The sequence below is a fragment of the Mixophyes fleayi genome, chromosome 1, assembly GCF_038048845.1.
Source record: "Mixophyes fleayi isolate aMixFle1 chromosome 1, aMixFle1.hap1, whole genome shotgun sequence".
Taxonomy (NCBI): Eukaryota; Metazoa; Chordata; class Amphibia; order Anura; family Limnodynastidae; genus Mixophyes; species Mixophyes fleayi.
The window spans coordinates 318,442,200-318,458,226 of NC_134402.1; the positions used below are offsets into that span (position 1 = coordinate 318,442,200).

Genomic DNA, 16,027 nt, shown 5'->3' on the forward strand with positions numbered 1-16,027 from the left:
CATGTAAAGCACCTTTTTATTTGTACAGTGTAGCCTGCAGATTATAATAGGACAGGATCATATATCAGACTTGTGAGCATATCATATTTGTGCTATACATTTAAAAAATGCATCTTAGCACTTGACAATAAGTATGAATATAATGGCACCTATGAATATCCTGTGTTTATCTGTGATGGTGGCAGTCATTTTTCTCTGTGATAGTTACCATCTACTGTCCATTTTACATTTGTATTCCCTCTACATCTGCTGATCTGTCATGGACCTGTCACTTTGGTTGCTCATTCATCTTGGTTGGTGTCTGATATGCTCAACCTTAGGTAGATGAGAAGGAACATGGCCGCCTCCTGCTGAAGGATGTTTTCACTGTATTATCTGGAAGAAAAAAATCCTTGCGGCATGTATTCCTCTTCCAGAGACTTCTGCTTCTCAGCAAACTAAAGACAGCAGAGGGAGGCTTAGAGACTTACGGGTTCAAACAAGCTTTTAAGGTAAGAGGTCACTGACCTAATTTAGCAAGAATGAAAAAACTGTTAATGAGCTAAACATTGGTAACAGGTACAATAACATGAACATTGTATATTTTAGAGAACTACATTAATTTTAGAATAGTCAATTACGTTTCATCCCATTTTAATTGAGTAAACAAAAGACATTCCTGAAATTATTTACTTCAATAAAAACAAATTGTTATATGTTATATTGTATGTGTACTTTAACTTAGACAGCCGATATGGGCCTCACAGAGAACGCTACAGAGGGAGACACGCGGATTGAGCTCTGGTTCCGGCGCCAGAAATCCCGGGAGACATTACTTTTGCAAGCAGAGACCTGTAGTGTAAAGGAGACCTGGACTAATGAGATCACAAAACTATTGTGGGATCAGGGAGGACTCAGCAGAGGTGAGTTACAGTTATGTTGTACTCATTCAGCTGCAGAGGAATATCCTAGAAGTAGCCACAAAATGGTTGGGTTGGATTGTAGTTTACATTTAAAAATAACAAACAAAAAAACAGACCTCCAAGAAATGATTTGATTTTCAGTATTGTAATCCTGATGTCTGATAGCAGCATTGTGCATGTGGCCAATACACACCCAAAAGTTACAGCTGTAGCCATCAATGCATTGGCTCATCAGTGATGCGAGTAACTGCACCAACAGCAGCTATTGTGCCAGACCGTGGGGACAAGAGCCAATGAGCTCTCTGGAACATTTAATACATTTCCTCAGTTTCCAACAGTGTTGAAATATGTTAGATGTACTCATGCCATTAAGAGGGATAAGGATCTTCTCATGCCATATACAGGTCAGCTGTGGTTAAATAACACATAGTGAGTTACTCCATACTTTCCAACCTTTTAACATTGAATTCCGGGAGATCCAAGGCAGGGGGCGTGGTTGGAGGGCGGGAGGGGATGGTGCGTGGGTAATTGACGGCAAAAACGTCATTTTATCACGGGGGCGGGGACAAAATGACGAGATTCACTGCAAATTGCATCATTTTGGCCATCAAATAGCAGTATGCTCTCCCGGGAGTCCAGGAGACCTACCCGGATTTGGGGAGTCTCCCGGACATTCCGGGAGAGTTGGCAAGTATGAGTTACTCTGAATTTTTCCTAACAATGACATATTTTATAAGGACCCAGTATTTTGAGTATGATTGAAGGTGAATAAACATTACAAAAATGAAAATATTTAAGATGTATGTGATGCTATTTGTATATGTTAGGCAGAAGTTTTCTTAAATCACCATTGTTGTGATCAAGATTTACAAGAGATACGGCGCCTACAGAAAATCACCATAACCTGTCAAAATTACCTTTTATCACATTACACCATGGAAATTGAAATACATTTAATCAAACTTTTCCCAGTCTCTCTATGCACTCAGTTTATTATCAGCCACACAAAATAAATGCACCCCTCTAATTTTATTATTATTAACATGATTTCATAAATGTTTTACTATATACCGCACTAAGTACCCTGTAACTGGTTACAAAGATGGATATGGCCTGCTCACTTCTACATTTTTTACCTGACACTACAAGGCTGTTTGGAAAGTGCTGTGACACTGCCCTCTCCTGGTGGATATCACATATATTTTCTGATTTTTCTTGAGTAAATTATTTTTTTTCTTGTTGACAATGAAAAGAATTGAGTAAAACATTATAAATGCTTGCATCATAAAGTAAATATACTTAAAATTAATATATGAGGGGATTAAGATGACCAATATTTACTGTATTCAAAGACTGCCCCACTAGAGAGCTATAACACTGGTCATTAGCTACTGAGAATTCCAGCAATGAGACCTACATTTTGGTATATCTGGTAATTTTCCATACCGCACATGGGCAAGGCATTCATATCACAGGCAAGTCACCTACTAACTGTAGTGGAACATACATCCAGAAAAGAAGGACATAGAAAGTTAATAAAGGTTATATCGCTTTGCTCATATTTGAGCAATTTTTTCAAACACTTATCAGAATGCAACTACAAAGTCAAGACAATTGAGGGAAAAATAATTTTAGAAATAACCTTATTTACTGTGTATGCTAAAATCAAGTGGAAGAATGTGCCGTTGGCATTGGAGGTAGACACTTGGATTTTGATTTCATTTTTATTTTCTTTAAATGGAGATACTCTACTTGAATCATATGGTCTGTAGCTGAAATCACTGAGGCATAGAGGGCATCCAAAGCATTGACCATCTCTTCTTCCAGAAGAGGGGTCTGCTTCTCCATTATTTATAGCAAGCAGCTTACCTTCTAGAAACTATGTTCCTGATTCATCAAGGCTCATATTCTGAGCACAACCCTTGTTCAGTATTATACGCACATATTTAGTCTTTGTGTACTCACATATTCATCAAGGCACGGATCTCAAGATATGTGTACTGTTGAATTCAGGTGTAGATCTGCTGTGCTCTACTATACCTATGTGGATTATAAATTTGCAAAATAAAATATTGAATTGATGTCGCCTGTTAATAAATTAGGCATTAATGATAAAACAGTTTTTTTAAAAAGTGGGGTTCCCCCCCCCCCCATGAAATACATTTACTAGAATGTTGTTAATGTCTACTGAACATAAAATACATTTTTACAGTTTCTCATGTTTGCAAACACATGTTATAGCATGCATATGAGACTGTCATCACTACTGATCTGGACTTAGACTAGCCCTGTAGCTGGAGCAAGAGATATGGCAGAAAAACAAATAACTTTGAAACGCTCAGAGCTGCGTGCGCTTGAATTTGGTACACCCCTACTGTACATTGACTTCTGCAAAATGCCCCTTTCCCGCCCTGTTCACTCTTCAAATTCGTTGGCTGTAGTAAGTGTCATTTGCGCTTGTGGATGTAGCGGACAGGGCTGTGTTCATGGCAGTGCCTTCCAGTTCTGGGCAGATGCAGAGAGATTTTGCGGACGATATGCACAAAATCGGCGGATATGTGCCCTGATGAATCAGGCTGTACATGTGTAGGAGTGGAGTCGAGCTGAAAGGGCTAGCCATGGCTTTAGTTAATTGACATCTAAAATAATAACTTGAACTAGGGAGTAGACCTGAAAAGTGACAATGTAGTATCCAACTACCTGGATGATAATGCTGTTTATGTTAGTCAAAAGAAATTAAAACTTGGCAACAAAATATCCTGCATATATTTTATTTGCAGTTAACATGTACACACTGGGATCAGGGATTGTTCTAGAATACCTTTATAAATGATCCATTAATTATTTGGTATTTTGAGAAGTAATTCTGTCCCTCTGGTAAGACCTCAAAAATGCAGATTATGTAACTCATCCATTGAGTTCAATTAAGGTTGAGTGGATTGTTTTGGTGGTGGTTTGGGGATGACAAAGCTGGATTGGTGCCTTTATGCTGGTAGATGAATGATGTAGCATGGGTGGAGAGTTTTTGGGTGTTAGAAGTGGGAAGACAAGGTCTATTTATTGGTCAGTATATTTCTTGCATTATCCTATCCAAAGAGAGGAACTCTGTCCTTATGCAAAGTGACAAAAACATCATAGTATCTTAGGAACCAAGGAGAAAACTTCTGATTAAAATACAGTACCTATTATTAAGTGTTATATGACATTGCAGCAGTCTAACATTGTAATATCTGCCGAAAGCATTATTTTAATTAAAGTGCGTATCAAAGCTTTGTTTCAAGGATATTGATAGATTGCTATGGATTATTTGCAGGTGCAGTTACCGACAGCTGTTTTACAGCACCAGACAACGCCCATTTTGTTCTATTAGGTCAGCTGCTGTGCTAGCTAAATTCATATAAGCTGACTAAAGAGATGTCTGAAACCTTACTTTTTTCATTTGAAGTCTTCATGTAAAGATTGTCAGGTTACAGTTTTATTTTAGATATGTGATATAAAGTTGATGTCAATGAAAGGATGAATTTGGTAATAGGACAATGTGTTGGGACATAGAGACACATCAGATATTGTGGGTATGGACATAATTAAAGTTATACTTCAGTTATTCATTCATCAAAATACATTGTCACCAAAGTTCTACTTTTCTTAATCAGAACACAGAGTACAGGATACATCCACAATTGGTTCAAGTCACCGCTCTTTTCTCGACATTAAGGCTGGATTTAATGCAATAAGTGAAAGAACAGTGAGTGCACTACTGACAGCGAGAGGTGAGTCTAGAGTCTAGACGTTCTCCATTAAAGCAGAGTGTACAAAGGCATTAATGTAACAATTTGCTTTTTGTAGGTTCCCGTTCCCGTGCATCTGTGCCTCTCTCTTCCTGTGAACACAGTTCACCACCATCATCTCTCAGCCTTGCACTTACATCATGGCCAAGCCCTCGGAGGCTGCGTTCACCTGGAGGGGTCTCTCTTCCAGACAAAATCAGTGAAGAAGGAGGTGAAACATTCACAGGTAAGAAAGCGTGCATCCATCTTTTACAGTTATTTCTCTGTTACCAAAACACTGGAGGCTGTTAATGAAGAGCACCCGCCCAGCAAACATGGTCGTCTACTTTTGAACACCTTATCATAATGGAAATACGCCAAGATGTGCAGAGAGGCAGAAAAATCTGGAGAGGTGCAATATGCAAAAATCTAAATGTTGCAGGAAAATTTCACCCTTCAACCACTTTAGAACCACCAGTTTCATTAAATAAAACACTTCAGGTTTTGAGTGATAGTAGAAGTGCAGCTAGAACTACGTTACGTTGCGGACCAAGATGGCTTCTCAATAAATAGGATCTGTAGCTGCAGGCTGTTATAATCCTTCAGATTGTCATTAATGCTCCTATTTGAAACACTTCAAAGCTGGAACCTCGTGGCTATGCAGAGGAAGCAAAAAAAACATTCCTCGATAAAGATATCCACTTTGCCAGAAAATATTGTTGAGAAGAGCTGATGCAACTTTCCCAGAGAGAGCTTTGAGATGAAAGTTGGAGGTAGAATTGTAAATTCCAGTGACTAGAAAAGACTTTTCTTCTTTTACAAAAGAGATTACCGGATTCATTCAGGCAGAAATACAAGGCTTGTATGAAACTACTTGGTAACCAAGTGTATAATTTGATACTACCATACAGGCACAGCTAACACTGATGTTGCTATTAATGATTAACAAAAGCAAGTAACAATACTAGTAGACTAAATAAAGTTTAGAGAAAACAGACCATGCCGGAGAAATACCAGAAGAGGTAATGGCTGGTCACTTCGGTGCATTATTTGGTGCCTGATTCAATACCTACACAGATGATTACAGAACACTATGGCCCACAAGCATGGATTCATCTACCCCAAGGATGTGTTAGTGTATTTACATTAACACCACAGCAAAGAGTCACCACTATAAGCAGCAAGGAGGATGCATCTTATTAAATTTGAGAATAATACAATTGAAGTTTTTAAGAAAGTAGCTCTTGCCACTCATCAATGGTACTTGCTATAGACATTAGCTACTGGTGCGGGGGTTTTCATTGTCCCATTATTATCTCCCATGAGGGAAAAAACATAATACTTAATTCAGTGGAAGATGTGATCTCCTATTTTATCAGAACAAAAGTTGGCTCAACTGGATTCACGGGAGACACAGAAAACGTGTTCTACTCCGCCAACACCTATGGCTCAACCACCATTCCTTGTGAAGACAAAATCAGCAAAACATGGCTGACCTTACAGAAAATGTATAGGCTTGTTAAGCCATTGCCCTTGTTTTACTGGATTATTATTGGGGTTTTTGGGTCTTTAGACCTAAACTGATTCAGCTAATCCCATGGTTAATAAGTATCAAGTATCTAACCATTATACTTTCAAGACAATTTCATCAATTGCACTTTTTAATTATTCACCCCTTTACACACTTGAGTATTGAACATGTTTTTTTTTACTATGGTGTATTATGCCTGATGCTATATTTTCTTGCTATGTAGAATTGTGTTGTCTAATACACTGCATTAAGTCACCATTCTGACTAAGTTTAAGCAATGATATGAACAGTAATTATGTTTATACTCCTTTTTCTAGTTTTTTTATTTACTAAATCCCAATTTAACTCTAGTGCTGTTAGGTTACAACAGGCCCACCCCTTTTTCTCATTACCCTTGGCTTGTACAATTTTAGCTGAGAATGTCAATGACCTTAATCATCGGAGTCAGAGACACATAGTGATGGCAAAATGCAAAACATTACAAGATGACAGTGTATTTGCAGGACATGCATTTTTTTTAGCACAAGTTGCCCTTTAGACTGTATGCCAAAGAGAATGCCCAATTTTTTTCTACGAAAATACATGATATGGTGATTCTCATTCACAGGAAGCTGTGAGTGAGAATCGCCACATCAGACAGAATATACATAGGCAAAGATATTTAATTATTATTGGGACTTTAAATAACCTTTTAATCATCTTAGTTAATGTTTATGCCCTTCATATTCACCATAGCAATTATTTTCCAAATGTTAACCAATCAGAATACAAGAACATAGACAAGGCATCTTGCCTATAAAAAGAGTTTTTAATACAGCTCTCAGTTTAATTTTGGATAAATCAGGCTAACTAGCCAACTCGTCACGAAGCAAGAAGCCCAACTGCACTTGCTTCCTTTTCAAAATCATTATTATTAACAGATGTTTGGCGTTACTTCAGTCCAGATACTAGAGACTTTACACGCATAACAGTTTCTCACAGACAAATGTTTTGTTGGATTTTGAAGCAGGGGTGTCGGGGGAGCGGGGGCCATACCGGGTGCCATGCCGTCCGCCAGGCGATAAGTAGTTTTTTTTATCACAGCAATAAGTCTTTATTTGATAACTATACTCCATAGACTTAAAGAATGACCTATTTGAGGATGATGTAATACTTACACTCAGCAGACACTTACTGACGCCCCTAAATCTCTTTCACACATTAGTCTTATTTAAACCTATATCTGGCTTCAATACTAATAATGCCAAAACAGTTTCTCTGAATATCATTCTTAGGCTGTATGTATCTCGGCTGTTTTGCACTTTGTAAGTTACCTACACTGGATGTATGCATTATAACTACAGAATTGGGACTAAAGGATTTCTGTAACTTATTACAGTATACTAAATTACATTTAAACGGACCCCTATGTTTCCTCACACTGCCCCTGGCACTGTTACATTATGTAGCAGCATTCCTACTGCAGGTAGAAGTACTTGCTGATTGTGTTTGAGTGTAGCAGCAAATTATCTTTTTCTTCCCCTTTTTTGTTTGCTTTAGAACTACCTGTATAACAGAATCCACCTAATAGAATCCATGAATATCATATATTGGGGGCACTCCTCTATTCTTCAGGAGTATAGTATATGAGAATAGAGGAGTGCCCCCAATATATGACAATCTCTTTCTTCTTTTCAAATGTATTCATGGTTTCCATTCTCTAGGGGCAGCACCCCCTGCTCATATGAATAATTGTTAATTGAAGATTATCTAATCCAAGATAAGTGATAAAAATTTGATTCATTTTGAGCAGTCTATTCATTATACTATGCTACTCCTTATAATAATGGCAGGTAATTCTTTTTCCTTTTTCCCCTTTTCCTTTTATGCTTTAATAGAATCCATGCGACCTTTCTTACGGTTGCAGAAGTGCCAAACCATAAAAACTGTGTGCCATTGGCTGGGTAGTATCAGGCGTGAAGAACTTTGCTTTATTTCCCTTTTTTCCCCTTCATTCATATCTAAAGGGGAATGGGCTTAGCAATCACTAGCTGGGCCATGTGACCCCATCATTACACTCCCATACACATGGCCACTTCTCAAGTGTCAATGCTGCCCTGAGTGATCAAGCTTGAATGTGAACACACCAAAAATTTGGGATTAAAGATACCTTTAGTGAGCATGTCCTGAGTACTCATGGGTGTTCATAGTGTGCGCTGAGAAGACCTTTTATGGTTTCAAAATGTGAATATGCCTCAGAGTTTTGCATCGCGGACACTTGAAAAGCACCTGTGTGTACAAGGCCTCAGTGTTGTGGTCACATTTCCCTAAAGGTCTCAGTTATCATAGGGCAGTGATGGCTAACCTGTGACACTCCAGGTGTTGTGAAACTACAAGTCCCAACATGCTCTGCCAGCTATCAGCTAGTTATCTACTGGCAAAGCATGCTGGGGCTTGTAGTTTCAGAACACCTGGAGTGTCTTAGTTTAGCCATCACTGTCATAGGGTATACAATGAATTAATGCTCGTGGACCTTACTAGTTGCTCTTAATTTCAACTCTCTGTATCCAAGTCCTGCTTGTTCTGATCCATGTTTGTGTTTTAGGTGGACCAGTGTGCCTCAAATCAATCTCACCCATTTTGGAGGGGGAGAAGCCAAAGGTAAAATTATCGCCTCTGCCTTTCTCATGTTCATGCTACATTCTCCAGGGTCGGCATATATTGTTTACAATCCTCATTTATCCTTTCTTTTAGGATGTCGCCATCAAAGCAATCTTCCCTTCCACCTCTGTTTAAAGAAATATGATTGGGAAAGTTCATTGAAAATATACATAATCTCCCATACAGTGCCATAACCACTGACAAACAGGATACCAAATTCATCATGTCAATTAACTCAGCATATTATGGTGCTAAAACAAATGCCATTCATTTGCACAATGAACCAAATAAACTGTTACATAAATAGAATGAGAATGGACAGCCCCACTCTGGTGAATGGAATGGATCCAGATAGTACGCTACTGTGGCGACCAAGGATAATTATTAAATGATGGAGTATTAAACTAGATGGCAGGGGCAGGCTGACCAGGGGGCAGGGGGCATCTGCCCCACCGGGCCGGACCCATAGTTGGCTACCCAGGGCTGGGTCACTGGGCTACCGGCATTTTTTTTCCTTTAAACTGTTCCTAATAGGCTGCTAAGTCGAGTCTTGCCCCACGGGCTAACATTTGCCAGCCTTCCACTGTTAGATGGTAATAACTGCTACAAGTAGCAAATCTCATTAAGCCTGTGACTTTCATCTCTGTTAACTGGTGAAGCAGCAAACTACATGGACATCTTACTTCATTACAAGCGTTTCACTACACAGACCACTGAAAGTTATAGCTGGTCTTAGTCCTGGTGGAGAAACTGGTTTTAATCCTTAGAGCCATACTGAGTACAGACCCAATATCAGGAGGTTTATAAGACCAGACAATTGGGTATTTTACAGTCACCAAAATCTCATGAAATCATTTTGCTACATTTATTTTGGAAATATCAGTATTAACTATCAAACATGAATGTATTTGTGCTTCCATTTATATAAATGGCAAAATGCTAAATATTACCCACTAGTTATTGTAACTAACCTAATATAACATAAGAACTCTCTGTGTAATCTAAATATAACCTGGTATGGCAGCTTTATAACAAACCTATTATTACATTCTCTTATTAATAACTGTGCCTGCACCAAATTCTTAGGATTAGTATTTTTGGCAGTATAAATAAAGCAATAGTATATTTCATGAATAGGATTGATATCCTAATGGTACTTACTAGGAAAAGCTATATAAACATATCACATTACATCTCCAAATTTAAATGCGCTAGCTTGATGTTATTAATGCCAAGGAATATATAAGGAATGATGTCACAAATGAAGCACTATGCACATAGAAATGCATAGAAATTCTTAACTGGATTAAATGAGGAAACTGGACAACGAGACCCACCTAGCTGGTCCCTGGTAATCAGACGTGCTTTAAAGAGATAAATTGTATTAAACTGGACATCAAAGCCAGGAAATCAAGGTTGTATGGTTCTAAAAAATGGAGAAACCCCCAAAGTCATATGAGTGAGATGTTTTTTATACATGTCGCACACAATATACAATGTTGCAATGTATGTGTCTGTATATATAAATATATATATATATATATATATATATATATATATATATATATATATATGTGTGTATATATCTCAAGTAATTAGTAAACATGTCACTTTCCTCAGCTATTGTGCCTTTGGCAAAAATCTATGTTCTTCCTTTCGAAGCTTGCACTTTTTTTTAAACAACGTCAGTTTTCTCATGATAAACGTGCAGTAGTATATTTTCTCAATGTATGTTACGTAGAGGGAAACCCATGCCTATGAATGGGAAAGTGTTTTATGTAATATTTGTATGTGTCACTCTGGAACCACATTCCCCTTTGCCTACCCTTGCACACATTATTACTAAATGCAATAGACAGGGTCTAACCTGGTACGTGGAGATCAATAAAACCTCCTAGGCTGCCTTTGGAAGAAGCATTTATCGATTGTATCCTCGCTACAGGAAAGAAGAGAGAAAAGGAAGGAGAGAATCTCCACATGACAGTATTGCTACAGTAGTACAGAGGGACTAGAAATGTATTATTCTCTGAAACCTTCCATAGGGCTATATGAGATACACCTATTTGTAATTAGATATAGTTCTTAGTTCTTTCTGTATTGTATTATGGTACATTCCTAACCCTGCTTTGTTAGAGGATGGTGCAGTCTGTGCCTGATAGTTCTTTGGAATGGTACAATCTGTTCTTAATAGGATGGGGCAAGTCTTTGCCATTTGTTTGGAAAAAGTGGTAGAAATTGTCCCCTCTCCATTTATTATGAAACCGTACAATAATTTTAAGTGTGGCTTTTTTATTATGAAGTGGTACAAATACACTTTTTGCTCTTAATGGCAAGAGGTTGTACAATCAATACTGTCCTTGCTTTTGTCCTTGGGTATAGTAGACATATTTCAGCTTGTACCAGAGGATACAAAGCAATGACTTTAAATGCGTACTAAAGTATTATTCTCATGTGTCTATGCCAAAATTTGTAGCACTCATCCTCTAATGTTAAAAGTGTATTGTTCATTTTCTGATATGTTTTTTTGTCTACCCTGTGTACTGTCTGTGGTTTCGTCTTTGGCACATTTGTTTATTAAACATATATCTTTGACCAGTAATATTCTTCTTAATATTTGTGTCTTTGTATTTAGCATTTTATTAACTTGTATTTATAAGAGGCCACAAGGGTTCTGCAGCACCTCACGTTTATGCGTTAGAACATACAACAAAGTACAAAAGTGTCAAAATTAAATAAATACAAATAACAAATTTACATATTTACATTAAAACCATCAAAATGACATAATTGTGTAATGAAAACACTAGGAGAGAGGGCCCTGCTTGTGACATATAACATTCTAGAGAGATGTTAGTTTCAAAATGAATTACATTGTGTAATAAGCAAAGATATATTCTTACTACAGCCAATTAATATAAAAATAATAAAAATAATATATATATATATATATATATATATATATATATATTGAACACTGATTTTATTTATTTATTTATTTTAAAAAAAAGTCTTAAGCGGCCCCATGGCATCAGGTCTACTGAGAAAACTGGCCAATCCACCCCTATTTATGTAATACACATTTTAGACTATTAATACACAATATACATTTAAAGGTGCCGTTTAAAAAAAAAAAAGCACTTTGATTCATCCAGTCACAAGTCTAAACTTCTGTAGGTAGAACCAACGATAAAAAGTGTAATATTCTGTATATAAATACATTTTCATTAAAGAGAACACATGCATAATCAAATCTAATTACATTTTTTGCAAACATTCCCGTCAGTATGCTGGGTAGCTGGAGTTTTCAATATTTAAGTTTGTGATCGTATAGTTTATTGTTTATGTGTTGTCATTAGTCACTGACTAATCCTTTTCTACAGCAGTATCTTCGCCAACTGCATTACTAAATAATAAATGTAATCAAAACATTTTTTATACCTAATAGCATAACATTGCTAATTTTATATATATTATTTACACTAATTACGGGGGATATTCATGCTGAGTTAAATTAGTACCTCCATATGTAAGAAACGCCTTGTTCAAAATGTGTTTCTTGGAGATGCTATGTAATTATGCTGTCATTTTCCATATTGTGTGGCCTCCTGGTTGCACTGTTATTTTTATCTATGGATTAGATACTAATTTCATTTTCACTTGTTGAAAGCAGGCAATCCTACCAGCATCGACTCAAACTAATCAATACGAGTCTATTGACAGTTCTCAGTGATTAATGAATTATATACATATCACCAAACTTTTGTAGACAAGGAATGCAAAATAATCACATCTTTTATGTATGCAATCATTTTTCTGCATAGTGTATGTAAATTTGAAAAAAATATTTTCATATATTGTATAAGTGTGTTAACTTAATTGCCTTTACTTGAATGTAAGTACAGTTCTGGTTAACAGCAAATTTATCCTGAAGTTGTTCACTGCATTTTGTTACATTTCTGGGAAAGTCTGCCTCACATATCAAGTCAGTGGGACTCATTTAAAAAATGAATTCATTTTGTACAAATGTTTTTATTAATCCACCTTGTACATACACAGGTGTATGTCCACATTATGGTTTTTGGAACTGTCCTAAGAAAACACTCTGGGCCTCATGTAGAGTTGGACGCATTTGCATCCAAAACATACAGGTCGAATGTGTGCCGCAACAATGGTGCATTTACGCGAGTATGTCGTATTGCACATATCTAAGGTACTCAGCTACTCAGATACTATAAAGATGTCAAGTGCATCTGATTGAGAGCCAGCCCTATAGGTGTACATGGCTGAAAAGATGTTAGCTTTATTGATACTTCCAGTTCAGCGCACCCAGTAACACCCTTTGGCTGGTGTTGATGGACAACAGTTTTTTAACATTGTGTTATTAAAGCTCCTTGTTATTCAATCTTATTCCCTATGTACCAGTCCAGCTTTTTCTAACCATGGCTTGTTACCATTTACCGACCTGCACTGCCAGCCCTAAACTTAGACTTGTATACTCAACAAGAGCTGCCAGCATAAACCTTGGTCTGTTCTTGGCTTGACCTGCTAGCTGATGCCAAATGAGGCTAACCTGAGAGTTGCAACCTATGGGTTCCACAAAGCCAAATCCTTCACTCACTTGCAGGGGTCTCTATTAGACTCTACACACCAGTTTAGCCAATGTAAATATCTAATCACCAATCTCTACCTTACAGGAAGTCGCTTCGAATGTGTGGAAAAAGCAAACAACACTAAATCACTTTCTGCCAGGTACTTCTAGTTACATGAATATGCTTTAGGTACCTTTGGATTCTACTTCTGGCATAAAGTTTTAAGTGCTACTAGTTTCTGAACCAGTTATGACTTTTCCTCCACAATATGTGCCTAACCTGAGTATTTCTCCACCATCTCACCATAATGAAGATCTACATAACTGTAGATGCTTTCTCTATTAATGTTCAATCCATTTTGAATTGCAACCTGGCAATTCTCAACAAGCTAAATTATCTTTCATTGCTTCTTTCTTGTTTGATCAGGTCCTTGTCTCAGTTTTTCCCTCATGGCAAAAGAATGATCACCTTATTTACGTTTGTTCCATCTTTATTCTGGCATTTCATAAAACATTCACATTCATTGCAGTGAAACTTTGAGCCAACATGCTTTTATGGGCTCACAACTCTAAAGTTACTGGACACCCTCAAGTTAAAAAGATCTTGGAGATAAACTGAAGTTACTGATGACCAGGTCTAATAAAGGATATCCCAAAATACTACTCTGGACTTAAATCTTAATGCTTTTCCAGCCCCAGGAGGGTTCTTTGTCATTTGAGTCATAGATCATTTTCCAAAAAGGTCTCATTTTGTCTCAAATGTCTCCACTGAAGGAATTTCATACTGCTTCTTACCTCCCAGACAAGAATGGAGATCTTTAGCCTAAACAGTTTTGCAAAAAAATTAGATTCAAAATTACATTTTTCTTTGTTTTATCACCCACAATCCAATGGTCAGACTGAAGGAGTGAATCGTGTTTTGGAACAATACTTGAGATCTTATATTTTCGTTCATCAGAATGAATGGATTCACATACTAACTTGAGTTGAACATACTAATTGCATTAATTGTGCTAATTCTTGACTGTCTACAGTACTCATCCAAGTTTCCTAGATCCTTTTTATTCTTTGTCTTCCGGAGTACCAGCTGCTGTTTTACTCTGTAATACATTTTCTAAACATCTGGTCTGAAGTCAGTAAAGCCATTTGCACAGCTACCACCTGTCAAGAAAGTGGCAAGTAAACACTGAAGGTGTGTTTTTCAATTAGCATATAGAGAAAAAAAGTGTCTTTCTAGCAGAAACATCAAATTGAAAGTATACTGTATGAGATAACTGTATGAGATAACTGTATGAAATAACGAAATAAATCAACCTTGTGTCTTTCTATTCAAATTGCGCCTTTCATTGGAAGTACCCAGGGCCTTATTCATCGTAATTCCCAGTGGGGTTGTCCTATAATTGGTCCAAAATTGCCACATATGCGAGCAGAGTGGGCCCGGCTATCACTGGTGTGGGCAGTGTGAGCCTGGCTGTCACTGGTGTGAGCGCAGAGGGCCCAGCTGTCTCTGATATAGCCGCAGTGGGCTAGACTGTCACTGGTGTGGGAGCAGTGGACCCGGTTGTCTCTGATATAGCCGCAGTGGGCTAGACTGTCACTGGTGTGGGAGCTGTGGACCCGGTTGTCTCTGATATAGCCACAGTGGACTAGGCTGTCACTGGTGTGGGAGCAGTGGACCCGGTTGTCTCTGATATAGCCACAGTGGACTAGGCTGTCACTGGTGTGGGAGCAGTGGACCCGGTTGTCTCTGATATAGCCACAGTGGACTAGGCTGTCACTGGTGTGGGGGCAGTGGACCCGGTTGTCTCTGATATAGCCACAGTGGAGTAGGCTGTCACTGGCTTGGGCGCAGCGGACTCCGCTGTCACTGGTGCACATTTCTTGTGTATCTGGCTAATTCTGACCATGTTTGTTTGCTTGTGCCCTGACCAAGGCTTGTTACCCACTTATGAATCTGCATTGCCTGTCCTGACCTCAAACTTGTATACAGACTTCAGTTAGCGCTGCCACCCCAAAATCAGCATGTATGAGGCAACCCTTCTATTAGCAGCTGGCTACAGAGACTAGCCTGGAACCTATGACCGATGGATTTCCAGAGACGAACTCCATGACTCTCTTGGTTTCTTCATAATATCATTTGTTCCTATTAGATTTCGAGTCCCGGGTTAGCCAGTGCAAATTGCTAGCAGTATATTGAGTCTATATATGCAATTTACTATTACGGTGTATGTTTTTCTTACCCTGTTTTAGCATTTTTTCAATAGACCTTTAAAGTAACTTAAGTGTAAAGCTTCATTATTTAATAACTTGCCAGACTTTAAAGAAGAATTTGACCTTAGGTATCCTAGCTGACTACAGGTGTTATATGCCGCAATGCTTTATATTTCTTAATTTAGCTGTATTTAACACAGGTGTCATCATGTAAACAACTATGCAGCTATAACTGGTGACATCAGCTTTCTAATAATTAGAGATGGGCGGGCTCGGTTCCCCGAGAACCGAACCCACCCCAACTTCCGGTATCCGAGTACCGAGCCGATTCGGAATTTAAAACGAGGCAAAACGTCATTGTGACGTCGTCGGATCTCAGAACTTGGTT

At 37.9% G+C, this 16,027-nt stretch overlaps 1 protein-coding gene across 4 annotated transcripts in view; it reads left to right on the plus strand.

Moving 5' to 3' along the window:
* The window catches only part of ARHGEF40 (Rho guanine nucleotide exchange factor 40), a 47,973-nt gene extending 36,534 nt beyond the window's left edge, over positions 1 to 11,439 (plus strand). For all 4 annotated transcript variants that reach the window (XM_075212819.1, XM_075212826.1, XM_075212834.1 and 1 more), the window contains exons 17-22: positions 321 to 491; positions 725 to 902; positions 4,556 to 4,672; positions 4,749 to 4,916; positions 8,785 to 8,840; positions 8,934 to 11,439. In XM_075212819.1, the coding sequence (XP_075068920.1) occupies positions 321 to 491; positions 725 to 902; positions 4,556 to 4,672; positions 4,749 to 4,916; positions 8,785 to 8,840; positions 8,934 to 8,975 (732 nt within the window). In that variant the 3' untranslated portion in view covers positions 8,976 to 11,439. The remainder of the gene's footprint in view (positions 1 to 320; positions 492 to 724; positions 903 to 4,555; positions 4,673 to 4,748; positions 4,917 to 8,784; positions 8,841 to 8,933) is intronic.
* The last annotated feature ends 4,588 nt before the right edge of the window (positions 11,440 to 16,027 follow it).